Source organism: Bipolaris victoriae (assembly GCF_000527765.1).
Source record: "Bipolaris victoriae FI3 unplaced genomic scaffold scaffold_31, whole genome shotgun sequence".
In the NCBI taxonomy this organism is placed as follows: Eukaryota; Fungi; Ascomycota; class Dothideomycetes; order Pleosporales; family Pleosporaceae; genus Bipolaris; species Bipolaris victoriae.
The window spans coordinates 170944-191543 of record NW_014575361.1 but is presented as its reverse complement, the minus strand read 5'-3'; the positions used below and the strand labels follow the sequence as shown (position 1 = coordinate 191543).

At 51.8% G+C, this 20600-nt stretch overlaps 6 protein-coding genes across 6 annotated transcripts; 3 read left to right on the top strand and 3 right to left on the bottom strand.

Annotated features, from left to right (window-relative positions):
* Positions 1–426: 426 nt before the first annotated feature.
* On the bottom strand, positions 427–1572 carry COCVIDRAFT_95899 (hypothetical protein; the record flags this gene model as incomplete). Its single annotated transcript, XM_014702388.1, has 1 exon — positions 427–1572. The coding sequence occupies one exon, from the start codon at positions 1570–1572 to the stop codon at positions 427–429; it is 1146 nt and encodes a 381-aa protein (XP_014557874.1).
* Positions 1573–3373: 1801 nt separating this feature from the next.
* On the bottom strand, positions 3374–4758 carry COCVIDRAFT_25602 (hypothetical protein; the record flags this gene model as incomplete). Its single annotated transcript, XM_014702327.1, has 4 exons — positions 3374–3588; positions 3649–4035; positions 4095–4548; positions 4609–4758. The coding sequence occupies 4 exons, from the start codon at positions 4756–4758 to the stop codon at positions 3374–3376; spliced, it is 1206 nt and encodes a 401-aa protein (XP_014557813.1).
* A 4616-nt stretch (positions 4759–9374) lies between these two features.
* On the bottom strand, positions 9375–12730 carry COCVIDRAFT_95909 (hypothetical protein; the record flags this gene model as incomplete). Its single annotated transcript, XM_014702387.1, has 3 exons — positions 9375–10115; positions 10168–10787; positions 10840–12730. 3 exons carry the CDS (start codon positions 12728–12730, stop codon positions 9375–9377), a joined length of 3252 nt encoding a protein of 1083 aa, XP_014557873.1.
* An 859-nt stretch (positions 12731–13589) lies between these two features.
* On the top strand, positions 13590–14345 carry COCVIDRAFT_14981 (hypothetical protein; the record flags this gene model as incomplete). Its single annotated transcript, XM_014702313.1, has 2 exons — positions 13590–14000; positions 14178–14345. 2 exons carry the CDS (start codon positions 13590–13592, stop codon positions 14343–14345), a joined length of 579 nt encoding a protein of 192 aa, XP_014557799.1.
* Positions 14346–16325: 1980 nt separating this feature from the next.
* Positions 16326–18391, top strand: COCVIDRAFT_25600 (hypothetical protein; the record flags this gene model as incomplete). The annotated part of the gene is made up of 6 exons (XM_014702326.1): positions 16326–16538; positions 16591–16810; positions 16858–17086; positions 17137–18013; positions 18077–18332; positions 18381–18391. The coding sequence occupies 6 exons, from the start codon at positions 16326–16328 to the stop codon at positions 18389–18391; spliced, it is 1806 nt and encodes a 601-aa protein (XP_014557812.1).
* A 711-nt stretch (positions 18392–19102) lies between these two features.
* COCVIDRAFT_96025 (hypothetical protein) lies at positions 19103–20436 on the top strand (the record flags this gene model as incomplete). Its single annotated transcript, XM_014702386.1, has 2 exons — positions 19103–19207; positions 19279–20436. 2 exons carry the CDS (start codon positions 19103–19105, stop codon positions 20434–20436), a joined length of 1263 nt encoding a protein of 420 aa, XP_014557872.1.
* Between the last annotated feature and the right edge of the window lie 164 nt (positions 20437–20600).

The following is a 20600-nucleotide window of genomic DNA, read 5'->3' as shown; positions in this document are numbered from 1 at the left end:
GCTCCGACTTTGTCTGTCTTACACCACTCCGTCGGGTTCCCTTTTTTTGTGCAAAAAACCTTGCAAACAGTGTTGTAGAATTTATGCTTGCGCCCAAGTCAACTCCGTCCGGCCTATCCCAGGACAGAAACTTGTGCACAGTTGTAGGTATGTGTATCAAAGGCGAGAAGAAAAAAAGGTCATCTATGGGAAACGCGCGTCACAAGGTTTGAGTGAAAAATATCGTCTCATTATTTCGTGCGCGTGCGTGTGCGCGCGTGATCTCAAAGGTTAAGGATGAAGGAGAGAAGAGAAGAAGAAAATGGATTTTGGAAGAATGTAGAAAAAAGGAAAAGGAAAATTAACGGATATCAGAGAAAGGCGCTTTCGTTAGGAAAAAAAACAAAGAAAATATTGGTATCGATCGGTATATTCCTTCCAGCGGTATTACCATTGCTGACCTTCATTGTGCCTTCTGTAATGCGGATCTGACAAGACAGACGACGCGCTATCCCTCTCAATCTCATGCGACTCTGTTGAAGTCGTGTGAACAAATGCTTTCTTCCCGCTCTCCACCAGACTTTCTGTGCTCGCTTGTCTGCTGTGACTGTGCACCGTGAATTCTGTCGTCTTGACCACCTGCGCTGGCATGGCCTTGGTGTTGCCCTTGCCAGTGCTAACGTGGACCTCCCATGTGTCTGTTTCGTCCTTGCCTGTTCCTACCATTGACCGTTGGATGTTGCTCTTTGCCCTCATCGTTCCCAGTGGCACGCCTCCGGCCTCTACTCCGCGGTTTGCATATGCGTTGTTACCATATGCGTTGTTGCCGTAGGAGCTGGCCCCGTTTCCACTCCTGGCCTTTCGCGTCAAATTGACGAGACGAGTGAGAATGCTGAATTCGAGTTTGAGCTTGATGCTGTATACAAGTGGCTTCCAGGACGTTTGGATCTCAAAGAGGTCGGCGAATTCCAGGGCGAGAATACTGAAGTCGAGGAGGATGACAAGAGCGTTGACCGAGATGAGATGGTAAAGGAGTTTCCGGGTACCAACGTTTCCAATAGTACGCTCCAGGCGGAGGAGCTTGGTGGTTTCGAAGAGGTAGAGGCCTGAGATGACGAGTTCTTGGGCGATGAAGACACTGAGTTGGATTCGTTCGTATATGTTATACACCGGTATCCAGGGCTTCGGGTCGGCTGAGTTTGTACCATATACGATAACGATAACAGGAATGTGTAGCCAGATTGCGTTGACGATGATCATGGTCAGGACATACTTGAGCCATCGGAGGTTGTGCATAACAATATGCAGCCGCGAATACAACACCACCGACTGGCCAGTGATCATACAACACCATCCTATGAGGATTAATGTAGCGTATACGTTCTTCGTCTCGATTTGGACCAAATGCATGAGCATGTATCCAATCGAGTTGAAAAGGATTCCATATGTGGCAACCGTGAAACTCCAGAAATACAGCCCGCTGCGCCGTTTGAACAGGGTGAGAATGTAGACATTAAGCTCGAGAAAGTTGTATAATGCTATGCTGAGGAACACGGCCGCGATGACCTTCGCGATGGGAAGGACGATCGCCATGGTTGGCAAAGCAGGGGGGGTGATTGCGAAAAGGATATCGTAGAACAAAGCAAAAAGGTGGAGTTGATGAGCGTTCAGATCTGGGAGATCAACCTCCACTTTACTTCAAGAAGGAACCCACCCTGCAAGCATCTTGGCGCACATGTGTGGGTGCCCTGTCAACCATGGGGAACAGGACCATCTCAAACGTCAACGTTTTCTCCGTAGGCGAGCCGTACCTTCAGGGATAGCCTTCATCTTGGTTGAGCGCCTTAAACCAAACCCTTGTTCCCTTTGGGGGTCCAGCCGGCAGGGACTAAGCAACCATCTCTGGTCTGATGGCGAGCCGTCAATAGGTGGCTCGGCACTTCACTCAGGTCGCGAATTGCCAACTTGGCAAGGCCTTGTCTTCGCTTAACCACATGCTCCCATCCGTGTCCTAGTCTGTTGTGGTAAGGTAACGCGGCCCTCGCCACCCCTGCCAACTATTGCACGACATCGGGCCTTTCAGTTAGGTCTCAGCTCTTCGCATATATATGCTCTTGTCAGAGCGGGAGTTGCCATTCACCAGGTTGATAGATCTAGTGAACTCTCTTTGTGAACAGATTAGTTCACGCTGATTTCCACTTCTGTACAGACCATAAGCGAACTAGAAGTTTTACGGGCGTGAACTCAAGCCTGGAAGGTCGAAATGCTATCCTCCGATCAGTCGCCGTCTGACTATTGTCGCGAGGGACCCGACGATTTGGTTCGCCCACCCTTCGCAATACACCTATACATGGGCACGGGGGAAGGGCTAGAAGGACGGTCTTACCGACCACTGTAATACACATGGTTGCTGCGCGTCAACACACGGGGAGGCGCACGGAAAAAGTAAAGGTAGGCCGATGCTGCGAGCGGGGGAGATGGAGGAGGGTCATCAGACGACTCATGCGCTCGTCTGTCCCAAACTCCTATGCATTGCAGATCGTCCCTTGCAGCATAGGACTAGGCAAAGCCTTTGTCCAATAACACGGATTGTGTGTCAACGTCTCGACGCCCAACGTGAAGGACTGACATCAGGGTAAGAGCCTCCTAGTCGTTGCTTCTTGGCGTACCGGCCGACACTCGTGGGGGGAGGGAAGGGGGTTGTATGATCGTCCGATCTTAGAAGATCTTGGATTGTTCAGTTTCCATTACTCTAATACGTGATGATTAGACCAAGAACCATAAGAGACTTGGAACGGTGAAAAATACGAAGTACGGTAGGTGGACAGGTCGCCCGTATCATGTCCAAACTCTAATCCTCTCTCTAACACAGGGACTAGTGTCGTGCGGTGTTTTGACTGGTTTCGTGGGCCCAAGTCTTTCACAAGCTGCAGGAGGCTGCGCATTTGCGAAGGGGCATTCTTTCCCATGGGGCTGTGCGGCGGAACGGGGTTCCTCGGCCCTTCTATTCACGCCGGCAGACTTGGCGTGGCACAGCAGCACCAATCTCCGCTGCCGCTAGTTGCTCCGCGGAATGGGACTTGGTATAGCGGCTGAGCTCCTAACCAGGTCGAAAATGGAAGCTGGCAATTCGGAACCATGGACGGTCCGGATGTCATTGACGGTAGTGTCAGCTGTGGCGTGACAATTTGCCTTCTCCACTTGACGTGTTCGCAATCACCACTCATTTCCGTCATACATTCGTACATACATGCAGCATGCGTCTATTGGTCCAAAAAAATCGACATTACATTATGTTTTGAATATATCAGCCCGATACACGACTCATGAGGTCTTCTCGGTATTGCGCTATTGTACAGATGCAACAAATCTAAGGTACTACATATACATGCGTCTATTGGATTGCTGTGCCGGTGGTGGCCGCAGACAGGGTGATGTAGAACAGCTTAGTCTGTCCAGTAATGATCATGCGGCCGTTTCCAGCAAATTGGAAGTTGGCAGCAGTCGTTCCAGTATAGATCTTGCCAATAAGCTTGGCAGCAGCATTGTAGACCCAGACGCCATCACCGCAACCAACGTATACGCGGCCCTTGGAGTCGTTCTTGATACCTGCAGAATTTTGTTAGCAAATGCAAATATCGGATGCGTTTGCGGTTGTAGATTACGTACCATCAGGGATGAAAGATGGGACGAAGGCGAAAGTCTGGCGGTTGTTGAAAGTGCCGTCCTTGGTAACATCAAAAGAGTAGACGGATGCAGGGGCGGTCAGGTTGAGGCCGTAGTTGGCATTGGCAATACCGGTATCAGTAACATAGGCCTTCTTGCCATCAGGGGAGAATGCGATTCCGTTGGGGTGCTCCATTCCATCAGCCACAACGGTGGTAGCACCGGTGTTGAAGTTGTAACGGTACACTTGTTGTCTAATACCAGGGTAGGGACGGAAGGCCTGGACAAAGCCGTAGATTGTATCAGTGAAGTAGAGATCACCGTTGATAGGGTTGACAATAAGATCATTGAGCGAGTTGAATTGGCGACCAAAGAAGTTGTTGAGAAGAGCTATTTTTGTTAGTGATGGTCCCCAACTATGCTTTTTGGAGGCTATAAGAATAACTTACTAGTAGTCTTGTAAGGTGGCGTAGGGTCCATGACGTAAAGAGCTGATGGCACACGGTCACCCTGACCCTCACCGGCGAAAATGAGCTTTCCCTTGTACATGGTAGCACCATTGGGGTTGATGATTTGCGGGTTCGATGTGTTCACAATCGAGATGGGCACCGACTTCAAACTTCCTTTGCGGACCTTCTCGGCATCGGCAATGGCGATTTTTTGGATGATAGCAGACTTGTTCAATCCAGTGCCTGCAGCAGGTGGTCCGGCGTTTTGAACGAAGAAAACTTCGTTGGTAGGAGGGTACCACGTTACCGCCTCGTGAAAGAGAGGATCCGATGGTGAGGTTGCAATGGTAGTCAGAGACGGATCAGTGCCAATCACATCGTAGAATTCCGGGTCGTAAATGTGGAAAGGTTTGGCTAGGAGTGATTCCGCGGTTGTACCAGGCCATATAAACGGCTGTCTCTAGTTAGATGATACAAAAGGTAGATGCTTTTTGCAAAAAAAAAGAAAACTTACGGTGGTTCCATTGTATTCGACGGCCGGCGGGACGACAGGCAGAACATTGAAGCTCTTCTGGTCAACGATCTGGGCACATTTGGGCACGGCATTTGCCAAAGCTTGTCCAATTGTCGCGCCGACAGCGACGAGTGATCTGGTAGAAGGCATCGTGAGTTTTTGTTGTTTAGCTGTGACCCAGGAAAAAATCGGTGCTGCAACCAATACAAGAGCTTTGAAGATAGATGCTGCGCCGCTCTTTGTATTCAAGGTCAGCGGGGAGACTCCACTGGTTTTGTAACCCTACGCCGAAATTGGCTGCTCTTCCGTATCATGTAATTTGGAGAACAAAGTCTGGCGGCGGTAAGCTCCATGCAGACCGGGTAGCGGTCACGCCCGGATATGGGTCCCACTTGTGGCTTGGGCGACGAGGCATGACGCTGTGACCCCATGGGGTCTTGGAAATCCTGCCCCACTGCAAGACCCTCCTACATCTAATGTACTACATACTACAGCCAACTCATGTGAGGCAGCCGTGTTACCCAAATATGCAGATAAACGAAAGCAACGCTCTTTGCTGCAGATGCAGTCAGCGAACACTTACTTGGGATGCATATATTTTGCATAAGACAGCCTATGATAATGAGCTAAAAACCTGCATGCAGGCTGCTATATGAATCCTTGCAAGCCAACGTGTGCATGCCGACAACCCAGACCATGATGTTTTCTTGGCTCCTATTCCCTGCGTACCAGGGGTCTGCCCTTTGCAAATTACCGAAGTTTTTGGAGCATGGACAACACCCCAGCAGTGTACAGCCTCGCGGTGGTTGGGGTAGTATACAGGAAGCAAGCCGTTGCCACCAAACGCCCAGGATACCCAAATAGTAACAGCATGGGAAGACCAGACGCAAAAGCTCTAGTAAAATAAATAGTGCATTGTAAGCAAGTACGTCGTTGAGTCGGGCTGCAGATGCCTCCAAGCGAGGGCCACCCTAGTCCTCGAGAAGCTTAGCCTCCATCTTACCGGTGAGGTAAGCCCATAGTCGTCGTGAGACGCCTCCGTGCCGCTGCATCAATCAATCGGGCTGGCGTAGATCAAGGTCGATCGATTCGTCCCTTACCCATGTAAAGAACTATGGGGTGGCATGTTCGCCATGCCCTCTCGGCATCATTATGTGCCGGTTGGCGAGTAGGCAAAGCACATGGCCATGTCGAATCGGGGCCGTCTCGACCCAGTTCGGCACCACATCTCATCCTCAATAGTGTATCCTCTCAACTAAATCCTTTTAGGTGTCGTATTTTCCACGTTTCTCGCGTCATACTCTACCATTCGTTGGAGGATTCGTCAAAAAGCAATACTCGGGCGTTCGAGATCCATGCTGCACCAACTCGACGGGACGGATTGCCAAGGTTCTCGAAGACGCCTGCAACCTTCTAGAAGGCCTCTTGAGACGCGGCAAGAAGATTATAGGTACTTGCGAACATGACGCGGCAAGAAATGTGACAGCGTTGAGGCTTTTTTTGCCTTTTACCCACGCGGGTTGTTTTCAAGTTACATGACTTTTGTTCATCATTGGCCATTCTCTGAGTCGTGGCTGCATTGTACAGAGCGGTAGTACGGAATAATTTACTGGTTGAGGCATAGGCTGCGGCACGGCGGCAGCGGGATCGAACAAGCGATAAGGTGATATGTAGTAGTACTTTCTAGGGGCTCAACGCTATGGTAATTTCTATTGATAAACGGATAAATACAAAGTTTTGATGCCTAATCACGTGATGTTGATCTTATTCGATCAGCGAACACCAAAAACATCCGACAATGTGGATTTATAATTAATTACCTACCTAACTCCTCATATACCGGTGGTCCGCTTGAGTAGCTCCCCCAAGTGGGCTATCAAAGCTGCATAGGCAAGCACTATTAGTGTACTTCTCACGCCCCTACCGAAACCTAGGATTTATTCGTTGAAATCTTTTTGTCTTCGCAAGTCTTCAATTCTGCTCTGAGGCAAACCCTCTTCTCCTACCTTCTGTGGCTTAAAGCCATTGTTATCTGGGATAGCTTTTGGCGTTCAAAAACGGCATCCTTGAACACTTTATGCGCTTCTCGAATTCTAAGCTAAAGAGACCGCCTAGAACGGAGCATATAGTATGTGGCATCGCGGAATCGATGCTTCTACCTAGTAGCTCCGCGAAACCAACAGAGCACTACAAAGACGTATATGGATTACCAAATAGGACCGAGAAGATTATACGTTAACATCTTGTGATAGAGTGTAGTATATCCAAGATTGCAGTGGGAGATTTGCTCCTCTGTATAAACATCATGGTCTCACGTATACTATACCCGTACATCAGGAGGGAATCAATCTATACTATCCTGGTTAAATTAGCCTTGATGAAGCTCTGTCACTGATTTAAAATTGCGGGTTGGTCTTGTGAATTACGTGCATGTCAGCTCGAACTTGAAATATAAATCCTTATACGTATAGAACTAGACAGTAACACATAAACCGATAAATCGTGTGCATCGTATCTTATATTTGACAGATACATAAGGGAGGTACTCGCTGCTTGATATAGCCGCCGTTTTATTACTACCACTGACCTCTGTGAGTTTCAAATGTAGCTATGTATATTCAATTAATGGAGTGATATTGTCTCTAAGTATTTTTATGCAAGTGAAGATAGCATGTAGGTTGTTTCCCAAGTTGTTAATGCTTTAATTAATCTTTAAACCCCAATAAAACAAGTGCATTATATTACTGGATGGCAATCGACTAGATGGGGAATAGCTAGCAATCACAGCAGCGGATAGACACGGTGATATATGCCTAGAGCTACACCTGAACCTCTCTTCAGCGTCGCCTACCAGCTGTAAGTATGGAACTTTACATTTGAGTTTGTTTTCCTACTCTGCGCATATAAACTAGATCCCGTCCTCCGATCACTAGAAAAAAGCTATTTTACTGACTTGCTACCAATATTGGAAAAACATTACTTCAGCATCTCTGCAGTAAAACCTGTTTCATACCACTAGTATAGGAAACTAGGTATTCCAAACTTGTTTTTGCTATCCATAGTAAGGTGGTGTGCTGAATATAAATGACATTATAAACTCCTGTATAATTAGAGAAAATATTCAAAGAACATAGCAAAATAAACAAGCCAGGTAGAGGGCTGCTCGCTAATAGACTATATATGGCTCTAGATACTCCGTAATCTCAAAATCCCCAGCGGGAAAAAACTACTCCAAACATTAAAGACCAAGTAAAGCTAAGGGGTACGCAAAGTAACAGTACCTACTACCAGCCATATTCCTTATTTCATCCAAGCCTTTTTCGCTCTACATGAAAAAGAGGGTTGTGTTTGTGTGTTTGTGCGGATGTATGGCTAGATTGGGGGGTTTTTTTTTAATCTACAATTTCTTTTAAACCCCTAAACCTATTCCCCCAAATACGCCTACAAGCACAACCAAGAAAAAGGAACGTATATCGGAAAGAGAAGTGTAATCGCAGTCACATACATATCAGTCCTTCAACACCCCGAACCCCCCCCTTACTTCCCACATACTCCACCAGCTGGGTCTTAGATACAAAGTTTCAAATAAATATCTAGAGGTGTAAAGGGGGGAGGGGGTGATATTGTGATTTAGGATTGCGTGATGTCACGTTACATATATTTCTGAGATAACGCATAGTTCCCGTTTAGCTAAGAGATTTGATTGAGATATTTATCTACTTCGGATTCTTGGGTATGGGTTGGATAGGAGGTGTTGTTGTGGATTGGAGTTTCAGCGAGGGAGGGGGTTTTTTTTTTGGGTGGATGAGGGTGGGAAGGAGATGTGATGGGGATGTGATGGGGATGTGTGGGATGACTGTGAGTAGCGATTGGTTATTTCGTTAGAGGAGGAGGGCTTATACGTAGTGTAGTCGATGGTGTCTATGTATTTTGACGAAAAGGGAGAGAGGAAAAAAACAAACAGATGTGTGTAGGGTTGGTGGGTGACAGAAAGTATTTTACGCAAAAGTTTCTCAACCTCGTAAGACAGACATCACAAGCAAAGATATCGAACTCTAATATGGGCATGGAAAATCGTGAGTGATATTGTTGTTTTGTCTTTCAATATGTCGTCCGAATATCCCACTTCCAAAAAAACTCCATCCACCGTCCCAGGCCCCTTCCCAACCCCAATCCGTGAGAGACCCAATTCCGTCTTCCGTTCCAACGCCCCTTACCACCCTACCCACAAATCCCTACTTGAGACATTGAAGCCATTCCAATCATCCCCATCACAAATAAAGCCACAAAAGACAAAAAAACGCCAATCCCCATTCGCGCTATTTTCCAGCAGCGAAGGTATCCTCGTGGGGGGATGCATATGCAACGCACAAAACTCCAATAATGTTCCCAATGTTTCCCCAAAGCAAAACCTTGAAGCCCATAGTTTATATCGGCCGTTGAAAACATCAGAAAGCTCGTGAAACAGAGATGAAAGTAAGAAATGAACAAAGGAAAAAGGTTACAAAGGAAACAAAGAAAAAGAAATAATGGCCTACCCCGAATGGGGAAAACCGTTCAAAGCAACAGAAAAATTGCCTTTTTTGTCCTTTATCGAGGTCCAAACTCCGGTTTGTGATATAGAGTACAGGAGGGGGAAATCGTAAAAGGTAACAGGATATCGCAAAATGACACGCGAGACGACTTGTGATTCATGATGTAACCAAGACGGTGCGGAGCGATGAGTAGCAGAGGTGATGCAATAGTGAACGGCCAAGCGCAAGCACTTAGCTCATGTCCATCATATCGGCATCACCGTAATGTTCGCCAGTGTATGTAGCAAGAACCTCATCACTTGGGCCAAAGTTGCCCTCGTAGATGGTGGCGCCAGAGCGACGCCTCGAGTCAACCCATCGGCAGCCATAGCACTGGAGCACTTGGTCTGCCGTTGGTCTTTGATCGGGGTCACGGTTCAGCATTGCGTATACAACATGGTCCATGGAGTTGGGGTCGTTGCGCTGCACCATGAAGGATGGTGCGCGTGCGAGGTCCTCCTCTGGGTTCGATGCTGGCTTGACGGTGATGCAGGCCATCGAATCCTCAGCAGCGTCGGACATGAGGAAGCCATCCATGGAGGGCCTCGCCGACTCCGAGATTGGGTCGCCGTGAGAGTCTCGGCTGAGGGTGCTGCTGTCCGCGCTCCAAGTCAAGCTTGGGAGAACGTTTTCGAACTCGCCTGAACGAAGCTTCTGCCAGTAGTCGCCGTTCTCGGGGATAACACAGTTACCAGCGATTTCGGCAAGCATCATGCCCAGGGCAAAAACGTCGGCAGGCTTGTCGAATCGACCAGAGAGTTGCTCAGGCGCAAGGTAGTGGCGGTCACCTTCGCCATCAATGCCAGCAGGAGCTGGCCATTGGCTCGCCAAGCCAAAGTCGGCAATCTTCAGCCCACCCTCAAAATCAATGAGAACATTGGCGGGCTTCAGATCAAGGTGAATGTATCCTGCTTCGTGAATGGCTTTGAGGCCCTACAATGGGGGGTTAGCTTGGTTCGCAAACAAAGACTATTCTTAGACGTACCATCAACAACTCAAGCAGGATCTTCCAAATGCGGAAGTCATCCAGACGACTATTAAAGCCAACAGTGTCGAGGTATTTCCTTAGGTTACCGCCCTCGCAGTATTCGGTCTGGATGTAGAGGTGCTGGTCAAACTCCCAGTGAGTCTTGATGCCCAGCACATGTTCGTTACCGCGAAGAGCATAAAGAATTTCAACCTCACGCATCTTCTTCTGGCGGTCGCCTGGGCCGATGTAGGGCTTCTTTGACTTCTTGACTACCCAAACTTGGCTACCAGCAGGCGACCTCTGGGGCGAAGGCTTGACTGGATGGCTGACACGGTACACGGTCGAGAATTCGCCTTCTCCACCATCGAGAGGCTTGATCTCGTGGAATCGCTCGCTCAGCGACTCGTCGACATCGTTCTTGGTCAAGCCAATGGGGATAGCCCCTGATACGCTGCCGAAGAAGCCAGAGTCACGAGGTGTGGTAGGAGTCGCGGGCGCAAACGAGCCGAAGCTAGCGTTGAAAGGGAACGACCCGCGACGGTTGCCCGAAATTGACAATCTGCTTGCATCTAGAGGTGCGCCAGAGTCGTTTGCGGGTGTTGATGGCGATTGTCCACCAAACAGACTTCCGGCTGCTGTTATTGGTTAGTGTACTGTTGTCGAGTTTGGATGGAAATGTGTACTTACTTGTTGGTCGACCATCGTTGTCGGGAGCGGCAAATGTATCTGAGCCAATCGAAGGGCGCGAGCGAAACGTCTTGCGTCGCAAGCTGCTCTCCTTTGAGCGACGGCTGGAGCTGTTGCTAGGCTTGGTTGGTGTTGGTGGCATGTCGTCCACACTGGACTGGCTGTCACCCATGCGGTTCGCCGTCGGCGACTGACTGTCCGGTTGGGTGTCGTCGTCATTGTCTCCATCAATGCTGATAAAGCTGCCGCGACGCTGCGTGTTGCTGGCCATGTCACCAAAGATGCTTGGTCGCTTACCAAACGACTCTGTGGAGAATTTGGACACATTTGCACTAAAGGGCGTGCTGGGAGTGCCAAACTGGTGCTGGGGTCGCGCATCGTTGCCGAATAGGCTGCCCGATCGCTTGACGAGGGGTGTGTCTAGGTTGACGGCCCTGTCTCCCGCAGCAGGAGGGAACGACTGGCGCTTTGAAGGCGTGTCAGGCATGACATAGACGCCGGCCGCCGGCTCATCCGCATTGCGGTTCTTCTTGGACAAAAGGCCTGTGGAGAAGGCGACAGGCGCTGGCGGTGCAACTTTGAATGGAGTGTCGAACGACTCATGTGCAGATTGCTCATACTCGGTTTCAAAGGGCCGGCCTATACCGATCGGTAGGGAGCGAGAGAAATGAGGGTTGCTTGACAGGGGAGGTGCAGGAAACACGGAGTTGTTCCACTGCACGGCGGGGGCTCGGGGAGGAGCCATTGGTGTGCCGCTGATGCTTGATGAAGCAGAGTGCGGTGTATGTGCGTGTGACAAGGGGTGCGGAAACGATGCTCCACCCCGGGGAAAAGGTGTGGGCAAGCCCATGCGCCCAGCATCAAAGGTGGATTTTCGGAATGGTGTTTGAGCTGACTGGGCGGGTGTCTGTGTTGAGTTGTTTATTGAGCCATCGAAAGAAATGCGATTGCGAGTCTTGGAAGCAGCCGGGCCAGGGAAGGCGAATTCGCCCTCGTAGCTTGGCTTGCGCGGGGTGTTTGAACGCTGTGATAGAGTTGACTTGCGCAGTGACGTTGTGCGGTGGATAGGCGATTGCGCGCCCAATGCAGGTGAGCTGTTGAAGGAGAATTCGTTGGTCACGTCACGCTGGCGGGGCACATCATCCGGGGAAGCGCGCTGTGCGGGAGATGGGTCAAAGATGCTCTCAAAGTCGTTTCCAAGACTCGAGACGGCGTGAAGACTGCGGCGCTTTGCAATGGGGCTGGATCCGGGGGATCCGCTAAGGTTCATGAGTCCATCATTGCGCTTCAGCGGGCTCGACTTTGCAGGCGCTGCTGCTGGTGGCGACAGCTCTGAACGGCGCGCAAACTCGAATTTGATGGGCTTGTCGTCGACTTCTAGTCGCTTGTCCATGTCCATGCTGCTTGGGGATTCTGAGCTGAGGCGTCGCACGGGCGTGTTCTCCTGGCCAATGGTGGGCCACGTCATAAAGGGAGTCGCGTTGCCGTCAGTCGTCTCGGCCAAGGCGCGTCGTCGCGGGCTCTTGGACTTGCTGTTGCGAGTGCGCGGAGACGAGCGGAGGGGTCCTGAGCGGCGCAGCGAAAACTTCTTCTTTGCTGGAACGGCCTGCGCTAGCGGTGATTCTGGAAAAGCTGCAATGGGGCTCGTGGGCTTGTTGGAGGCCTTTGGCGAGAATGCGCGCGCGATGGCGAGCGGGGAGATGGGAGAGCGGGGCGTGTCCGAGTTGCGCAGCTGAAAGCGCGATTGCTTGGAGGGTGAGCGGGAGAGAGAGCGGCGCAGTTCCTGGAGGTGGGAGAAGTGGGTACCGTCAAGGCGATAGCTGTGGGGGTGAGTAGGAGAAGGAAAGTGCATGGTGCCACCCTCTCGGCTGGGGGAGAAGCCAAAATCCATGGTACGCGCAGCGGGGTGATGGTGGTGGTGGTGGTGGTGGTGCTGACGTTGCGAGGGAGCGGGGGATGGCGTCGCGGGCGAGGGTGGTGGATGGCGGGTCCGGGTGTTTTTGTTGTTGTTGTGGTTGCCTCAGGGTGACTGATTGAGTCGTGTCTAGGCAGTCGCGACGCACATGAGGAGAGAGAGCTAGTCTTCAGTCGATGGCTGGAAGGCTGGCGGGTTTTGCAGGCGGGCGCGCGCGGTGGAATGGATGCGTCTTGTGCTGGCGGGTGCTGGCGGGCGATGCGCGATGGCGTCGTGGTGGGTTGTGTGGAGCTTGGCGGCGGCGAGGAGCGGGAATTGCACCTCAGTAAGCAGCGGGCGACGTGTGCAAGTTCTCCATGCAAGGCCTGGAGGGGATGCAGGATGCAGAGGAGTGGGGGGACAGTGAGGCCGGAGAACAGGAGGCAGTCGGGAGGCGGGTGGGTTTTGCGTGGCTGGTGTTGTTGGCGTGTCCGTGGGCGATTCGCTGCGTGTCGTGGTGGAGCGAGGGCAGGATGCGCGCGTGTCAACGGCGGGCTGGCCAGGTGGGCGCGACACGAGGTGGAGATACAACGCAGAGGGCAGAGGGAGGGCGATCGAGGGATAGAAAAGACCCTTTGTGCGCTCGTCTGCGATCGGCTGGAAATGGGGGTGGTATAATATGGGAGGAGACGCGTTCGCGCTGGCGGGCTGGTGTGGCCGCAAGGCGCGGGGCCCGTGCATGCTCGCCCACCGACGACACCCTGCAGGCCGGCCGTTAGCCTGGCATGCCAATCGCTGCACTGCGCGACACCCACCGTGAAGCTGCATCGCCGGCCACACGGTGGGGACGCACGCAATGGACAGGCTCTGCGCTGCTCATCGCTGCTCTGCGCTGCTCTGCCCTGCCCGCACCGCCGGCCTCGTTACGCGCGCGCAGTCTGGCCGTGGTGCGAGGCGCTGCAGCGGAGCCGTGGGTGGTTTCGCCACTGCCAACTGCCGTGTGCGTTTGCGTGTGCGTACTGCGTGTGCGTCGTGTCTACTCGGTGTGTGTGCGTGTGTTTACTGTTTATTGTTGATCAACAATGCCGGACCAAAACAATACTCGCCACCACCAGTCCCGTCCCCCAACCACGGCATCGGGGCACCTCCCAGCTTCCACGCCGCTAGGATCCCCCCCAATCGCGCCATGGCAGCAAATGAGGCCAATCTTAGCATCCTCATGCCCGCTAGCTGGGGCTGCGTCATGTTCAATAGGGGGCTCTCCTCGGTCAGTTCACAGTTCGCTGGCGGCCCGCTCGCTCCCGCCAACTCGCAACACGCAGCCCACACGCGCTTCGCTTGGCTCTCCGCATCGCATCATGCTTGCTAATTGCTCTCTGATTGCCTCCAGCCTGCCCCTCGACGCCTATCGCGCTATCGATAGCTTTTGCGAGTCGTGAGACAGCTGCCATGGCCCATGTCTCGCTTCCTCCTCCACCATGCCACTCTCACCTTTGCCATGCCCGTTGGCGCCACCGCTGCTTATTCCCACGACAACACAGCCTTTCCTGGTCCACCAATACTCCACCTGTCCACCAATATGCCCGCCCTGTCGCCTTCAATAATGCCCTGATATGCCTACCTCCCACCATCATCCCTGGTGAGCCTCAAAGAAAAAAAAAGGGTCTTCGTTGTGTTTCGTCTCGACATGGCGCCGACTGTTCCGCCCCGAGCATCGCCTTGTTTCGATTCTGTTCCATGGCCTTACCATGTTCTACTATTCCCTGGTGCCCAAAACCGTGGTCCTCATTGCGCGTCGGCTTTGAAATCGAGGTTCGTCTGCGTCATGTTTGCCCTGCAGCCATCGGCCACGTGCTATCCCAGATGCCCGACTCTATGTATATGACGTCGGCTTATTGCCCCCCCCCTCACAGACACAAAGACATACCACTACGTATCCACATATACGTAGTGGTATACATGGTCTCGATGAGCAAGCCATTTGTCTGATACACGCTAGCAACAACATCATACTTGCTCATTGGTCCCAGACTGGCGGCCCGCATACTCTTCAATAGCCCACGTGCTAGATGCATTCACAGGCCCATCGACACTAAACGCGCAAAAGCGCGGCTATGACGCTCGTAGATCAAACACATGACGATGGCATCCAGAACAAACATCATGACACCATACTCTACCATCAACAGCCATGCATCATGACAAAAAACAATCCCCCAGGCACCCGAGACTACTTCACGGGCGACCGCATCTGCGGCCGCGGTCGTGTCGTCTCCACGCGTCTGTAGCTCGAGCAAGCAAACGCAGGAACGCCCTCGTCGCGCATTGCCATCGCCGTACCTGCCTTAGCCTCGACCGTCTGCTGATCGCCGCATATCCACTCAATTATGGTCGGCATGCAGCCACCGAACCCAGCCGGTGCGCCTCACTTGAGTGCCTCACCAACAAGCAACCATGTCCTGCTGAGTAAACGGCGCACTTGATTCCTGCGACGGTTTGACATGTCAAGCACGGCCCGCAAGACGGTGCTTTTGCGACTCCTGGCTGTGCTACCCCCACTGCTTCCATCTGACGCCTGTCACGTCTCAGAGCCATCGCACCAGCCCTAGCCGCACTCACAGCGGCTATCAGTCGAGCCACAACCTAAAAATGGCATTGTCTCAGTAAACGTTGCAAACTAACACCCAAACACATTGATTCTCTCCCCGACGCTTATCGCCCACCCCGCATTGCTGTGGTAACAATATGCTAATGTGTCGTTGGGCTTCAAAAGAACTGTGAAGACATCAACTACCATGCCCCGCTCCGATAACATAGCACCTCGGGTCAGAGTCCCAATAGGGTTGACGCCCAAATGCACATGCTTTTCAAGCTGACGAGGCCACGAGATCTTTGCCAGGGCTGCTAAATGATTTACAGGGTCCAGGAATGGTCGGTCCCCAGTCGCCATACCGCCGCCAAGCCCTCGTCTTGCGCACCACACGCCCCATGCTGTCTGTCTTCGTATTCTCCATGATGCCTATGCGGGGTTTGCCCTTGGGTGTGACGGCAGCGAACATGGATCTCGAAGATCATGGCTGCTTTCAAGGGTCGGTTGAATCTGACAGCAACTTTACCTCGGGGTCCAACTGGTTCTTGGGCACTGTCTCTGGCAGATTGCGGCCCTCCCGGTGTGTCTTGCGCAATGCATTGCCCAAAGATGGCCTCCTTTACTTTTTTCTCCAATGGCAGTCGCTTTTCGTTGAAACAAATTTGATCATTTCCCACGCACTATTACATCCCGAGCCTCGCATGTCAATCTGTCATTGCCTTGGTAACTCGCACGTGTTGCATTGAATGTGATGTTTTACGAATTTGGTATTATGCAGGTTAGACCAAGCGAGAAGAATTAAGGCACGAGACATGTGAGTAATCCCGTAAAGTCTAACCATGGTTGAAGCTGCATGATTGTTTGATGCCGCCTTGGGCCGGATGGAAAAACTTTGTTCCCGACATTGCAGTCAATGGCGGGGTGAGTCAAAAAGTTTGGCGGGGCATATATCTCGACGCGCCGCCCACACGAGCAAGACGTCCCTTACGAACAATTGCAATAATGGCTGACGAACAACCTGCAACCCAGCCTCCGGCTGCCGAGACCAAGGATCTGCACACTGATCCCGTCACTGGCGAGAAGATCTCCAAGAGTGAACTCAAGCGTCGCCAGAAGCAGCGCGAAAAGGACGAAAAGAAGAAGGAGAAGGAAGCGTCTCTACCAGCCCGGCCCAAGAAGGAGAAGAAGGACGACATTGAGGAATTGAACCCAAATGTACACCCTCTGGTCTGTCATATCGATGCGACGTGCTGCTAATACATCCCAGCAATACTTTGAAATTCGATCCAAGAAGATTGCCGCCCTCACAGCCTCCCAGGACCCCAACCCTTATCCACACAAGTTCCACACCAACTACAGGATCGCCGACTATGTACGCGACTACTCACATCTCAAGAAGGGCGAGACAGAGCCCGAAAAGGAGATTCGCATGGGTCTCCGTGTCATGACCAAGCGATCGGCTTCCAGCGCACTTCACTTCTACGTTTGTATGTGTGTGATACAAGAAACTGTGTACACATCTAATTATTTACAGGCAAGGCAGAGGGTGTTACCATCCAGGTCATGTGCCAATTGCAAGAGTCCAAGGCCGATGTGCCCTTTGAGAAGCAGCACGAGAACATTCAGCGTGGAGACATTATCGGTGTTATTGGCTTCCCTGGCCGAACAAGTCCCAAGAAGGGTGGCGAGGGTGAATTGAGTATCTTTGCGCGCGAAGTCATCCTCCTCACACCCTGCCTCAGGATGTTGCCAACAGAGCACTTGTAAGAACCGCCCATGGCCTGAGAAAAAAGAGGTATTGACCTTATGACAGTGGCTACAAGGACCAGGAGCAGCGCCACCGCAACCGATACCTCGATCTCATCATGAACGATTCGACGCGCAACACCTTCATTGCACGCACCAAGATCGTCAAGGCCGTCCGCAGGTATCTCGATGAGCGCGACTTCCTGGAAGTGCAGACGCCCATGATGAACAAGATTGCCGGAGGCGCAACAGCGCGACCCTTCAAGACATACCACAATGAACTCGACATGGAGCTGTACATGCGAATTGCCCCTGAGTTGTACCTCAAAGAGTTGGTTGTTGGAGGTCTCGAGAGGGTATACGAAATTGGTCGTCAGTTCAGAAACGAAGGTATCGATCTCACCCACAACCCCGAGTTCACCACCTGCGAATTTTATATGGCATACGCCGACTACCACGACCTCATGGACATGACCGAGGAGCTGGTCAGCGAGATGGTCAAGGAGGTCACTGGCAGCTACGAAACCGTCTACCACACCCAGAGTGGCGAAGTCTACAACGTCAACTGGGCAAGGCCATGGAGGCGAGTCAATATGATTCCTGCTCTTGAGGAGGCTACTGGTGAAAAGTTCCCACCGGCGACTGAACTTCACACTGCTGAGACAAACGAGTTCCTCAAGAAGGTGCTCAAGAAGGTCAACGTCGAGTGTTCGGAACCCCGTACCAACTCAAGAATGATTGACAAGCTGGTTGGTGAGTTCATCGAGGAGACTGCCGTGAACCCAACCTTCATCGTTGGTCACCCTGAAGTCATGTCGCCCCTTGCCAAGACTCACCGAGAGATCCCCGGTCTTTGCGAGCGTTTCGAGGCCTTTGTCTGCAAGAAGGAGATTGCGAACGCCTACACCGAGTTGAATATGTCAGAAGTCCAGCGCCAACGTTTCGTAAGTTGACAATAGTTTCCTTAGGATTGGTAAAGAAAAGGATTTGCCCTAACGAATTTACAGGCCGAACAAGCAAACCAGAAGGCAGCAGGTGACGACGAAGCACAGCTCATCGATGAGACCTTCTGCCAAGCGCTCGAGTATGGTCTACCACCCACCGGTGGATGGGGTATGGGTATCGACCGTCTGGTCATGTTCTTGACAGACCACTACTCCATTAAGGAGGTGCTTACCTTCCCATTCATGAAGGACATTGTTGAGGACAAGAAGACGGCAGCCGAGGTTGCCGATGGCACCGGCAAGCCAGTTGAGGGAATTCGTAAGTAGAGCATTGTGCGAGGTTGGTTATTGTACTAACAGTGTGCAGCACACAAATAGTTTTGCACAGCATTTCGGCGCATTGGGTGGGTAAGAAAATGACAACGACGGGGGCAATCTAAGCCTACACGATTGGGTATGAGAACATGAATGAAATTCAACAAAGACATATGATATGCGTCTGCAATTGTGACTATCTTTGAAATGTGTAGCGGATTGTTTATTACGCCCGTCTGTATGCTGCAGCCTACCTCTTATCCGATGATGCTGACTTTGTCATTGAGAACTAACCATATCGAGGGGAATTTGCTCCTGCCTATATGCCGAAAGGTAACTATAGTAATTTCGCGTCTGTCATACCGGTTTTCAAAAGGTTCGAGATGGATGCTTTCAGCCGATAGTCGGCTCCCCACCCGCGAACTAAAATCTCCAACCGCCCGAAAGAGGGGCGGCCCGCGCCTCCATGGGCCGAACGACACACGACACTCACTGCGTCGGCAAACCCCGTTGGAGTATCAGGTAAGAAGGAATTCGCAATGCCAAAACAGGCAATTGGGTATAAAGAAGTGATGGCAGTGCTGCTCTTCCTTTTTGTTTTCTCCTTCATGATAAGTCTTCTTCTACCATTGACTTTCAAGTGCTCACGTCATTTTATATTGTATGACTGAGTGTAGATACGAATTGGATAAGTGCTTCCTACCAGTGGCTCTTAGCATAATACGAAGGAAGCCCAGCAAAAGCATAGAAAGAAGATAGCTATCTAGACTGAAAATGGCGGCACCAGGAGGCAAGTTCTTCATCCAGGATAAACTGGACATACCAGCCAAACACCATGAGTCGTTTGAACAGCTATGGGAGACGAAATGGAAGAAGCCGGTAGGTATCGCAAAACATCCTTTCAACAATCGTCTGCACACTGGGTTTATCCAAGACTGAACTGGACACAGGCTGAAATGGGCGTATACCCCTTCATGTTCGGCACCGCCTCCGACTTTGAGCCCATAGTTGCCGAAATGGTCAAGAACAACATGCGCGAGCCCTACAACTGGGACGCCTACGCCCGCACATTCTTCCCCCAAGCCGAAAACCTCGCCTCCATCGCCCGCTCCGCCGAAGCAAACGGCGAGACAGAAAAGGCCTCAGAGTACTACCTCCGCTCCAGCGCTGTCTACCGCATCGCGCGCTTCCCCGCCCCACGCAGCCCCGTCCAACGCGAAGCCTGGGCCAAGGGCAAAGAAGTCTGTCTCAAAGGCCTCTCGATGCGCGAGCATCCCGTGCACGAAATCCTCATCCCCCACACGCACCGCAATGAATCCGACGGCCACGACATCCCCGTCTACCACCTCCTCCCCGCCACCGCCTCCCCTTCCTCCCCCGTGCCCCTCCTCATCATCTTCACCGGCCTAGACGGCTACCGCACCGAACTCGCCGTCTGGATGGAAGGTTTCCGCCGCAACGGCATCGCCACCCTCGTCCTCGAAATCCCAGGCACAGGCGATTGTCCCGCCGACCCATCCGATCCTACCTCCCCCGACCGCCTCTACTCCTCACTGCTCGACTGGGTATCCCAGCAGTCCAGCCTCGACGCCGCAAAGACTGCCATCTGGGCCTTTAGCACGGGCGGTTACTACGCCATCCGCGTCGCACACACGCACGCTGCACAACTCGCAGGCGTCGTCGCCCTAGGCGGAGGCTGCCACCACATGTTCGACAAAACATGGCTCGACCACGTAAACCATCTCGAGTACCCCTTCGATCTCGCCGATACGCTCGCTCACAAATTCGGCTACGGCACAGACGTCCCCCGCTTCAAAGACGAAGCTAGCACCAAGTTCTCGCTCCTGAACGATGGCACGTTGGATAGGAAAGAGTGTACGAGGTTGCTGCTCGTGAATGGGACTGAGGATGAGATTTTTCCTATTGATGATTATTATCTAGCCCTCCAGAGGGGGGAGCCCAAGGAGGTAAGGTTTGTGAGTGGAATTAAGCATATGGGGGAGCCGGAGAGCTTTGGGGTTATTATGAGGTGGTTGTATCGGTTGTGGGGGGTTGAGGCGGATATTGGGGCGCAAATGGGGACGTTGATGTTTAAGCCCAAGTATTGAAGGGAAGGAGGGAATTCGGAATGGAGGAAACGAAAATTCAGGGCCAAATAAGCGTAGAATTGAAAGTAAGAGTGATATGTTCCTAGACATTGTATGTTCTTTGCCCTGTCATGTGCATTACAAATTATCCTACATTTCTCATCTTCCCCTTCAGTCACTTTCCT